The sequence below is a fragment of the Vipera ursinii genome, assembly GCF_947247035.1.
Source record: "Vipera ursinii genome assembly, chromosome: 5".
Taxonomy (NCBI): Eukaryota; Metazoa; Chordata; class Lepidosauria; order Squamata; family Viperidae; genus Vipera; species Vipera ursinii.
In genome coordinates, this window is record NC_139518.1 from 29,606,848 (window position 1) to 29,619,446 (window position 12,599).

General features: G+C 38.5%; 1 protein-coding gene across 1 annotated transcript in view; it reads left to right on the top strand.

Annotated features, from left to right (window-relative positions):
• The window catches only part of ATR (ATR checkpoint kinase), a 58,899-nt gene that overhangs the window by 8,820 nt on the left and 37,480 nt on the right, over positions 1-12,599 (top strand). Inside the window, exons 9-16 of the mRNA XM_083364690.1 lie at positions 344-542; positions 1,752-2,008; positions 4,106-4,296; positions 4,388-4,488; positions 7,958-8,129; positions 9,713-9,883; positions 11,419-11,613; positions 12,004-12,189. Of these exons, the coding sequence (XP_083220816.1) occupies positions 344-542; positions 1,752-2,008; positions 4,106-4,296; positions 4,388-4,488; positions 7,958-8,129; positions 9,713-9,883; positions 11,419-11,613; positions 12,004-12,189 (1,472 nt within the window). The remainder of the gene's footprint in view (positions 1-343; positions 543-1,751; positions 2,009-4,105; positions 4,297-4,387; positions 4,489-7,957; positions 8,130-9,712; positions 9,884-11,418; positions 11,614-12,003; positions 12,190-12,599) is intronic.

Genomic DNA, 12,599 nt, shown 5'->3' on the forward strand with positions numbered 1-12,599 from the left:
AGCCCATGGCCTGGTAGTGGGCCACAGACACAGGTTGGTGACCCCTGATGTAAAAAACCCAAAAGTTTATGCTGTTCAATAAATTAAATATTTAGAAAATATTTCTTCTAGTATGAATGCAGAATTAATAGACCATAGAATTGTAGAAGGTACACTGGTATAATATTTCATTTGGCTATCTGTATAGTTTAAACTAATACCATATTCTTAAAACATTAGCTATAATGTTTACAGATCTCTAATAATATGTTGTGGTGGTCTTTAATTTTCAGTGATCAGGGGACAGAGTATGTTTGCAAGAATCAACATTAAATTCATTGATTTTCTTTATCTTTCCCTTTAGCACCTGAAATTCGTTCCAATTGTGTGTTTCTTCTTTCTCTGCTTCCAAAGAGATTCCATCTGAATTGGAGGAAATCTGTGTATCAGCATGCACTTCAGAGTCCCCATGAAGCTATCAGAACTAGTTGTATTAAAGGCTTTCCCATTTTGCTCCACCAGTTAGGCATAGAAGTCTGCGCCACGTTGCCCACATGTCTTTTGTATGTACTATTTGATAATTCCAAATAAACTTGTGGTGAAAAAGAATGTCTTGGTAAATACAATAGGATATGATGAAAGTAGTAGCAGAAGAATGGCCATATCACAGGTTTCTTTTGAAGATATACAATTTTAATCTTACCGTGAGGGCTAGGGAGGGGAACTGGCCTCTAAGCCTCTTGCCTATATTTCTTGTTCAGGGCAAGATGATATTCCTATTTAGATTTACTGTGGAATGTGTATAAGATTTTGGGAAAATATTTTTGAGAAATCACGCTTGACAGATTTGTGCACTGACTTCTGATAGCATAGCATAGTTGATTCTCTATTTTTTGATGGTAATTTGTTTTGAGTTATGGGTAAAAATACCAAGTCAATTTCGGTTCTCCCAATACTCTTGGTAGCTGTGAGAAGAGAGGTTTTCTCTTGTCTTTTCTCATAAAAGCTAGATAAGTTACAGTAATTTTTTACTTATTTATCAACTTGTTTATTATTTTGATTTTCAAAAGGAAATACAAAGAAGGGATTTTAAAAAATGAATCTTCCAAGCAATTTTCTAAGGGAAGGATTCTGCAGGCTCAAGAAATTGAAGAGCAAGGATTTGTTAAAATTCAAAATGTAGCATGTATGTGTGACGTGCATGTTTTTAAGAAAATGATATACATTGCTACATATGTGCATTTGTATTGGCAGACAAACCTACCTGATGCCTGTAATTGCTGCTTCCGTCACACAAAAAAGCCAGGACCTTTATAATCTTAACTAGGAATCTATAACTATTGCTGTTTAAACAAATAAAAGTACAGTAACCAACACTATACTAAGATGTCATACAGTGTTCTGAACCACTGGTTCTCAACCTTTTCTTCATCACAGACCCCTTTAAATACCTTTTGTGGCCACAGACCATGGGCATAGACCACCAAGACTCATACATTTCTTCAAGCCTTCACGGACCCACTGTGACATTGCACCCTCGCAGGGGTCCATGGAACACAAGTTGAGAACCACTGTTCTAAACCAATGCTTAATATATTTGAAGGCTATTAGTTTTCTAGTTCAGATGTTTCAGGAAACAGGTTGAGGGGAAAGGGAGCAAAAGCACTGCATAATAGTTGTACATATTCTGATTAACAAGTTAGGTTTAATCATTTGAAAACTGATATACATACAGAAAATTACAATTGAAACTTGTTTTATTTTTATTCCAGAGATCACATACGGGATGAATCTTTACTAGTTCAGAAGGCTTATGCTGGTATCATTGGAGATCTAGCGTGTTGTCTTTCTGGCAGCTTTAATTTAAGGCCACCCTCAGCTGAGTTTGATAACTGGTTGAAAATTAATTATATCCTCTGTAGCAAATTTATTGTTACTTCTCAAGGAGAAAAGCATACAGTGAAAGCTGATGTGTTTAAACCTTTCTTATATCTTCTTGAAAACAATATACCTAGCCCAGTAAAGCTTGGTAAGTTACTTAAAACATACTTTTAATGTTATTTCATGCATACTTCCTTCTTTAATAAGCAAGCATTTATAGAATGGGAGAGGTCCTATTTGGTACTATAATTAGCCATGTTTGCTGTACAATATCTCACTCCATCACCCCACCCAGTCTTCTGCACTCCTTCAGTAATAATCATTCTGTGGGCATAGAAGCTATGTTTGGGGTAGGGATGAGTTTACACTTACAGCTTTTTTTTCTATGTTTATTTCTGGAAACCCTGAATTTTTCCCAGGCATCCTAAAACTTGCACCCTTTTGCAGCATCCTTGTTTTGGCTAACACAGAACTTCAGTGTGTCTGAGATGTTGCTCAATAATAGAACATATTTTGCTTTCAAGGTGCCCCAACTTCATGCCGTAGAGTCTCCAAACACAAAAGGAAAAACAGCCTGAAATCTGGGACAGAGTGTAAGGGTTTTTCTCCCCCCTCCCCCACTTCCTTTTCCTATAAGGTGGATTTTTATAAAAATAAAAATTATTTAAACAAAATTGGTAACTGTTTCTAAATCTTAGATACTTACCTATGTGTCTATACTTGTTATGTATATCAGAGTTCCCCAACCATTCCAGCTTTGTAGATTGGTGGGGGGGGGAGAGAAAGAGATGGTTCCATGCTAGTGGCCAGCAAGCGCATGCACATGTGCGCAGCTTATGCAAGTGGGGATGTGTGTGAATGCTCGCCTTCCACTTCCGCGGCCTGGTTCCAAACACCTCACGGCCCAGTAAGGGGCTGTGGTTCAGGGGTTGGGGAGCCTTGATGTATATCATTCTAAGGAGTCTTGTCTATAGTTTCTATGAGTTTCATGTTTTTTTCTTCTCCCCCCCCCCCTTTTTAGCAGCTGAATTTCTTACATCAGTTTAAATTACAAAATTTAGTTAGCCCTGTTTTTTCTAGAGAGCCAATGTGGCATAGAAATTAAAGTATTAGGGTAGGGAGACCCAGGTTTTACTCTTCCCTTAGGTACATAAGTCCAAGCACTCCCTCTCAGTTCTAATCAGTGCAGTTGACTGATAAACAAAACCCTTGTTGCATCATACATTGATTACTGCACTGTAAGAACTAAGTGAAGGCAGTGCAAAACAAGTGAACATGCAATTATGTGGGACAAATGCTAAGAAAAGCAACTGTTTGCTTCCTTTATATGCTGCTGCAAAGACTTTGGCATTTCTGAGTTTCTTAGTCTTTGTTATCAACTGGCTGCTGCTTTTGACTGCTTGTACATCTGATTCTATGTCACTTTTTCCATCTAACCACTTGCACACTACACTGAGGTAAATTATCCTGCTCTTTTCCTCCTGTTTCACATGCAACCTTCTCTCCAATTCAAAAATGCAAACTCTCCTCTCAGCCCAGACCACCGCTCCCCAGGTGCAGAAGAACCTCTTTTTATCGTTGGAATAGAACTGTATTAAAATCTTAGTGGAGGGAAGGAAAGAGAACTAAAGGACTCCTAGGAGACTGTCTTTCCACAGTATGGCAAAAATGTTGTCATGTTTGTTACCTGCAAGAATTTCCCATTGATTCTTCTGTACCAAAAGGCTGGTAGAAATGGTTATTTACAAAATGTGATGCATGGAAGGTTTCTGATTTGAAAAAATGAGCCTTTGCCAATTCAGATCAGCAATCTCCACAGTAATACTGAGGCCTCCAAAATTAGCTTTTAGCCGCACGAGAGATATGGCCGCCTAAAACAAGATTGCCTCCCATTTTTCAAGAACAAGAGTGATCTGTGGTGCTGCTCTTCATGTATAGATTTAGTTGCAGAAAATAAAAGGGGCGGTATGTCTTTGCCTCCAAACAGAACACAGGTTGAGGTAGCTAGGCTTGATACTGCACATTGGGCAAAAGTAAACAAGATGATATGATATTATCAGTTTAACATTTAATGTTATGAATATATTATCTGGATTTGGAGATCTAAATCTCAAGGAGTAAATTGTAGGTTAATCTGATAAACGGAAATGAACTTGTATCTAATCCTTTCATGAATAATACTTTGTTTAAAAGTGATATTGAAACAATGGAATGTGCTTCCATTTCTCTTATATCCTATTTTTAGATTTAATAAAGAACATTCCTTTACTGTGCAAACATCTGGACTTCAGAAATGATAAACTGAATGTAAAAACTGTTGTTGGAGCTTTCTTAAAGCTGTTGGAAGATCCAGATAAAGATGTAAGAGTATCCTTTAGTAGTCACATCAAATATATATTAAATGCTTCAGACTCTGAGGAAGAATTCATCAAAGAGGTGAATTTATTGCATGTTTCGAAATAGCAAAGCATAATTTTAAGTTGCATTTGCACAATGAGTATAATACTTTTTTTATTTTCCACTTCAGCTGTTTGTTTCCAGAATGAAAGAGGCTTATACAAATGCAAAAATGTCAAGGAATAATGAGCTGAAAGATACACTGATTCTCACTACAGGAGATATTGGAAGGTGATGCTTCTTAATAGATTTCTTTTCTGCATTTATAAATATTTCACCTGAAGAAGACCATGGAAAATGGTTAATTATTGATTTTTGTTGTTGTTAGCTGCGAAGTCGTGTCCGACCCATCGCGACCCTATGGACAACATTCCTCCAGGCCTTCCTGTCCTCTACCATCTTCTGGAGTCCATTTAAGCTCACGCCTACTGCTTCAGTGACTCCATCCAGCCACCACATTCTCTGTCGTCCCCTTCTTCTCTTGCCCTCGATCTTTCCCAGCATTAGGCTCTTCTCCAGTGAGTCCTTCCTTCTCATTAGGTGGCCAAAGTACTTGAGTTTTAGCTTCAGGATCTGGCCTTCTAAAGAGCAGTCAGGATTGATCTCCTCTAGGACTGACCGGTTTGATCGCCTTGCGGTCCAAGGGACTCGCAGGAGTCTTCTCCAGCACCACAGTTCAAAGGCCTCAATTCTTTGGCGCTCAGCCTTTCTTATGGTCCAACTTTCACTGCCATACGTTGCAACTGGGAAGACCATAGCCTTGACTATACGCACTTTTGTTGACAGGGTGATGTCTCTGCTTTTTAGTGTGCTGTCTAGATTTGCCATGGCTTTCCTCCCCAGGAGCAAGCGTCTTTTAATTTCTTGGCTACAGTCCCCATCTGCAGTGATCTTGGAGCCCAGGAAAATAAAATCTGTCACTACCTCCATTTCTTCCCCATCTATTTGCCAGGAATTGAGAGGGCCAGATGCCATGATCTTGGTTTTCTTAATGTTAAGTTTCAACCCAAGTTTTGCACTCTCCTTCTTCACCTGTAACAAGAGGCTCTTTAGTTCTTCTTCACTTTCTGCCATTAGAGTGGTATCATCTGCATATCTTAGGTTGTTGATATTTCTTCCGGCAATCTTAATTCCAACTTTTGATTCATCTAGCCCTGCCTTTCTCATGATGTGCTCTGCATATAAGTTAAATAGGCAGGGCGACAGTATACAGCCTTGCCGGACTCCTTTCCCAATTTTGAACCAATCAGTGGTTCCGTGTCCAGTTCTCACTGTTGCTTCTTGACCCGCATATAGGTTTCTCAAGAGACAAATAAGATGGTCTGGTACTCCCATCTCTTTAAGAACTTGCCACAGTTTGTTATGATCCACACAATCAAAGGCTTTAGCATAGTCAATGAAGCAGAAGTAGATGTTTTTCTGGAACTCCCTAGCTTTCTCCATGATCCAGCGTATGTTGGCAATTTGATCTCTAGTTCCTCTGCCTCTTCGAAATCCTGCCTGCACTTCTGGTAGTTCTCGATCCACATACTGCTGAAGTCTAGCTTGTAGGATTTTAAGCATGACTTTACTAGCATGAGAAATGAGTGCAATGGTGCGATAGTTTGAACATTCTTTGGCACTGCCTTTCTTTGGAATTGGAATGTAAACTGATCTTTTCCAATCCTGTGGCCATTGTTGAGTTTTCCAAATTTGCTGGCAAATTGAGTGTAGCACTTTTACTGCATTGTCTTTTAAGATTTTGAATAGCTCAGCTGGAATACTGTCACTTCCACTAGCTTTGTTGTTGCTCAGCTTTTCTAAGGCCCACTTCACTTCACATTCTAGGATGTCTGGCTCGAGGTCAGTGACCACCTCATTGTGATTATCAGGGACGTTAAGCTCATTCTTGTATAGTTCTTCTGTGTAATTTTGCCACCTCTTCTTAATCTCTTCTGCCTCTGTTAGGTCCCTGCCATTTTGGTCCTTTATCATGCCCATTTTTGCATTAAACGTTCCCTTCATTTCTCCAATTTTCTTGAAAAGATCTCTGGTCCTCCCTATTCTATTATTTTCTTCTATTTCTTTGCACTGTTCATTGAAGAAGGCATTCTTATCTCTTCTAGCTATTCTCTGGAATTCTGCATTCAATTGGGTGTATCTTTCTTTTTCTCCCTTGCCTTTCGCTTCCCTCCTTTCCTCAGCTATTTGCAAAGCTTCCTCAGACAGCCATTTTGCTTTCTTGCATTTCTTTTTCTTTGGGATGGTTTTGGTTGCTACCTGTTGTACAATGTCGCGAACCTCTGTCCATAGTTCTTCAGGCACTCTGTCTATCAGATCTAATTCCTTAAATCTATTTGTCACCTCTACTGTATATTCAACAGGGATATGATTTAATTCATACCTGAGTGGCCTAGTGCTTTTCCCTACTTTCTTCAGTTTAAGCCTAAACTTTGCAAGGAGAAGCTCATGGTCTGAGCCACAGTCAGCTCCTGGTCTTGTTTTTACTGACTGTATAGAGCTTCTCCATCTTTGGCTGCAGAGCATATAGTCAATCTGATTTCTGTGTTGACCATCTGGTGATGTCCATGTGTAGAGCCGTCTCTTGGGTTGTTGGAAAAGAGTGTTTGCTATGACCATTGTATTCTCTTGACAGAATTCTATCAGCCTGTGCCCTGCTTCATTTTGCACTCCAAGGCCAAACTTGCCTGTTATTCCAGTTATCTTTTGGCTTCCTACTTTAGCATTCCAATCCCCCATGATGATAAGAACATCATTTTTTGGTGTTAGTTCTATAAGGTGCTGTAGTGCTTCATAGAACTGGTCAATTTCATCCTCTTCAGCACTGGTGGTTGGGGCATAGACCTGGACTACTGTGATATTGAATGGTTTGCCTTGGATTCGAACTGAGATCATTCTGTCATTTTGAGGATTGTATCCCAGTATTGCTTTTCCTACTCTTTTATTGACTATGAAGGCTACTCCATTTCTTCTGAAGGATTCTTGCCCACAGTAGTATACCTGATGGTCATCTGAATTAAATTCACCCATTCCTGTCCATTTTAGTTCGCTGATACCTAAGATGTCAATGTTCAGTCTTGTCATCTCTTGTTTGACCACGTCCAGTTTTCCTTGATTCATGGATCTTACATTCCAGGTTCCTATAGAGAAAAAATCTTTACAGCATCGGACTTTCCTTTCACCACCAGACATATCCACAGCTGAGCGTCCTTTCGGCTTTGGCCCAGTCGCTTCATTCTTTCTGGCGCTACTAGTACTAGCCCTCTGCTCTTCCCCAGTAGCATATTGGACACCTTCCGACCTGAGGGGCTCATCTTCCAGCGTCATATCGTTTTGCCTTTTGGTACTGTCCATAGGGTTTTCATGGCAAAGATACTGGAGTGGTTTGCCATTTCCTTCTCCAGTGGATCACGTTTTGTCAGAACTCTCTGCTATGACCTGTCCGTCTTGGGTGGCCCTGCACGGCATAGCTCATAGCTTCATTGAATTACGCAAGCCCCTTCGCCACGACAAGGCAGTAATCCATGAAGGGGTAATTATTGATAGTATTTACTGAATAAAACCAATCTCACTTTAATTGCTGAGAAACTGTTTAGTTATTATATTTGTTTATGGAGAAGTTAGTATATTGTGTTTTCCCATGTATTTTGTATGTTAATATTACATTTCCTTAATATTGATTAGTATTATCCTCTATTAGGTCAGCAACAGGAGATTTGGTACGCTTTGCGCTGTTACACCTCCTGCATTGCTTATTATCCAAGTCAGCATCAGTGGCAGGATCAGCATATACAGAAATCAGAATGCTGGCTTCTGCCAAGTCTGTAAAACTGCAGGCTTTTTTCAGTCAGTACAAGAAACCCATCTGTCAGGTGAGAATCGCCAAAATTTGTGCAAGCATGGTGGGGAGTTGGCAGAGAAGCTTGCAAATGGTGATCGCATGATCATGGGACACTACAGTTGTTGTAAGTGAACAGTAGCTATTACTTATTTCCCCACATTTTCTCATAGATTATTAATGTTTATCAGTGGATATAGGAAAGGGACAATAGGGCTTTCTCTTGACACGCTGCTACAGGTAATCTTCAATTGGCAGTTACAATTGGGACTGGAATTTTCATGGTAAGTCATTGGGGGAGTTGTACATTAAGACTGGCCCCATTTTGTGACAAATTTTGGCAGTCATTAAGCAAATCACTAGCTGTTAGGCAGAGCATGTGATTCCCCATGGCTCTTTTTTGTGTCACATGATCATAGGATGCTGCACCTAGTTGTAAAATGCGAGCTCGTTGCCAAGCGCCCAAATTTTGATCATGTGACTCCTGGGTGATGCGACAGTTGTAAGTACAAATACAGATTGTAATTCACCATCTCCAAGGCTGTGGAACTTTGAACTGTATTTGAACAAATGGTCATAAATCGAGCACTACCTGTATTAAACTTAACAGGTATGAACATTAAAATGGCAAATGTGGCTCCGTGTAAGCAAGTGTGTTGCATTGCGGCAAAAGCATCCTAACTTTCCCATTCATTTATTTGTGTGTTTTGAGCTAGTGATAACTAACTAAGTATGCAAAGGATTTTCAGCTATGATAGATTGCCTAGTGGTATGTTGGGCCATTATATAGCTGCAAAAAAGAAGTGGATAATAAATAATAAATAAAAAGGGAATAGCATTACCAAACTTGGAATACTAAATATGATGTTCACTTATGTCAAGATATTAAGAGCTGAAAAAGGTAGAGAAGGGGAACTAAAAATACTGTATGAAATCACTTGAAACACTCCTCTCTTTTAGTTTGGAAAGAGAGCAAGTAGGATGATGTGATCATGTGGAGTAAAACTTAAGTATGATATAGAGATGAAATTATTTTCTAACCTTCATAATAAAACCTGGGGTCATTAATTGAAGCTCATTTGTGTAAGTTTTAGAATGCAAAGCCCTGGGATATGTTAGCTATCTTTTAGAAGGCTTAAATGAGAGTTAGAATTATGGGGGGATATACAGTAATTGCTTCCAAGAATCTGATACAACTTCTATGGAGCAAGAATGGGTGGGTGCTGGGTTTTTTTCATATCTGCTTGTAAGCTTCTGATTTGTACATGGGTGGCCATTGTGGACCCAAAATATCTATGTACATATTTGCTTGGTTCAGAAGAAGCTCTTACATTTTTATTGTTGGCAGAATTATGCTTACTCTCATCCAAAACAACAAACAGTATTAAATTCGAGTATGTTAAACACTTTGTGTGCTTATACTATCACTGCTGGATTTGGGGTGTGGGGGGGGGGTGTTAAAAGCACATTGTTTTGATTGGGACAAGACTTACTGTCCGCAAAAGCTAAGAAATAGTTCCAAGATTGGTGGAATAATATGTTGATGTGTCATTCTTAACTAAGAATGCTAGTTTTCAATTGACTGAAATAAGAATAAATGCATTTCTCATGGCTTAGTTTTTAGCGGAATCTCTACACTCCACTCAAACGGCCCTGCTTGCAAACATTCCCCAGCAAAGCAGTGAAATGCAGAAGCAGGAGATTGTTCATCAAAGAGACATGGTGCTGGACATGTTATCTGAAATTGCTAATGTTTTCGATTTTCCAGACCTCAATCGTTTTCTTAGTGTAAGTAACAATTTAAGATTTATTGAGTTTCTATATTTGTTCATCTTGGGGGAAAAATAAGCTAATGAAATTCCAGAATTGGGACTCTAGTATTCCCTGTGGCCTTCTCCTTTGACCTCTTACCAGATCTATTCAGGGAAGCTTTTGCTTGGAAGTACATACGTTTTATGAAGGATTCTTTCAGTTGTAGCTTATGTTCCTTGAAATGTTCAACCATTACTGGAAGGGTTTTTTTGTTTTTTTGTAGAAAAGAAGTTCTTAAAGTCAAATAAATAGGCTCACCTGGAGCCTAGGTTTCTCATGAGAAGCAGCTACAAGTTATGTGTAGCTGTCCAGGGAATAGATAGGGTGAGCAGAAGAAATGCCCAAGAAGGAGGGTAAACTTTCACCTGCCTTAATCTCACTTTGCTTAAAGCCCTCTCTTCAGTGTCTTGACTCACTTCTGGGATTTAAGACAGGATGAAAACAATTATGGAAATAATAAGAAACCAGGAGGTCAGGGACATACTTAGTTCACCACATTTATATTTAGAATTTTTATTTCTTAAACATTTATATATAAGCCCGGTTTATTTTTTTCTACAATAACCCTCCTGCAAGGTAGATTGGCCTGATTGGACAACTAGCCCAAACTCATTAAGTGAACTTCTGTGGCTCACGATGGACTATCACCTCAATCTCCTTGCCCTTGTACACTGTGTTAATTACTGCACGTCGTCTATTTCTTTTTGTGAATAAAATGGACGGGAATAGAATAGAATAGAATCTATTGATTAATCATTTGACTATATCAAATATATAAATAATATAAATATACAAATAGATAGAAAGAAAACAATAGGACATGTTCATAGTAAGTTTCTTTTTATGTGAGTAATGAGCATCCACATGCTTTTATAGTTTGTCTTGGCAAATACAGGAAGCTCTACTCCTTTCTCATTAAGTGAACGTTAACCTGCAATATCCTTAATCATAAATGTCTCAGTGGAGCATAGCAAATGAAAAGTGTCGAGTTAGGGCAGAAACATGTAGTCTAATTGGTAATGATTATGTGGATGTATTTTAAAATAATAACTATTCAAAATTTTCCTCACTGCTGATAAATAGTTGTCTAAATTGGAGTGACCTTTTTCATTTTGGTTTCCTCTAATGGGAGAGCCGGTCTGATGTAATGGTCAAGGAAGCAGGCTAGAAACTGGGAGAGTGTGAGTGCTAGTTACCAGTTGGGTAACTTTACGCCAGTCACACTTTATGAGCCCTAGGAAGAAGGTAGTGGCAAAGTACATATGGGAGTCTTGTCAACAAAATTTGTCCAGGCAGTTGCCAGGAAACAAGACAGACATGAAGTATGGTGACCTTCATTGGTCAAGCTGGCTAGAGATGATGGGATTTGCACTCTGCAATATGTATAAAGTACTCATTGGGTTAGAATGATTTAGCATTGTCATTTTGAATTGGAGTAAACCTACATGTATAGTTTTATTTACATGAAGGTATAACATTAAAAAAACCCAGCCATTTCTTTATTTTTCCAGCGGATTCTTCAAGTGCTTTTGCCTGACCTTGCGGCCAAGGCTAGTCCTGCAGCCTCTGTACTTATCCGAATGATAGCAAAACAACTAAATGTAAACCGCAGAGAGATCCTCATTAACAATTTCAAGTACATTTTCTCTCATTTAGTTTGTTTCTGTAGTAAGGATGATCTGGAGCGAGCACTTCATTATCTTAAGGTAAGGTTAAACTTTGTAGAAGAAAGTTCAGAACAGTAAGATTGATCGTGTTTTAGAATGTGTTGAAAATTGAGTAAATGGCATGGAGCGTCACTGAAATCAAGATCCTTTTTGAAATAAATCTAATCTTCAATAAAAGAGCCAAGTCTTAATCATCAATCTCTGTTTCTTTTGGTTACAGAACAAAAACTAATTTACAGATTAGTTTTTTTCCACTGAGGATATTCTAAGCATTTATTTTCTCCCTTTAAAAAAAATGGTGTTTTCATTTAGCAAATTGGCTCACCTCTATTCACAGTAATGGGAATTGCTGTACTGTAATATTTTTATGTTGTGCGCATGCTTGCATAATGTTCAAACCAATACATTTTTCCCCATGGTGTTTTATAGAATGAAACAGAGATAGAACTGGGAAGTTTGCTGAGACAGGATTTTCAAGGATTGCATAATGAATTATTGCTCCGATTAGGGGAGCACTATCAGCAGGTCTTCAATGGATTATCAATTCTAGCTTCATTTGCTTCAAATGATGACCCATACCAAGGACCAAAGGATATCACGTCTGCTGAACAAATGGTAAGTAGCAATACTAATTTCTAGTTTCTTCTGTTCTTCTAAGAGAGAAAGGAATCGTTCTTGTAACCTTTGTAGGAGGAGAACCATGTTAATCTATGGTGGCAAACAAATCAGGAGTCTGGTATACATATATATATATATATATATATATATATATATATATATATATATATATATATATATATATATATATATATATATATATATATATATTTATGTTGGACCATAAGAAAGGCTGAGCGCCAAAGAATTGAAGCCTTTGAACTATGGTGCTGGAGAAGACTCCTGCGAGTTCCTTGGACTGCAAGGCGATCAAACCGGTCAGTCCTAGAGGAGATCAACCCTGACTGCTCTTTAGAAGGCCAGATCCTGAAGCTAAAACTCAAATACTTTGGCCACCTAATGAGAAG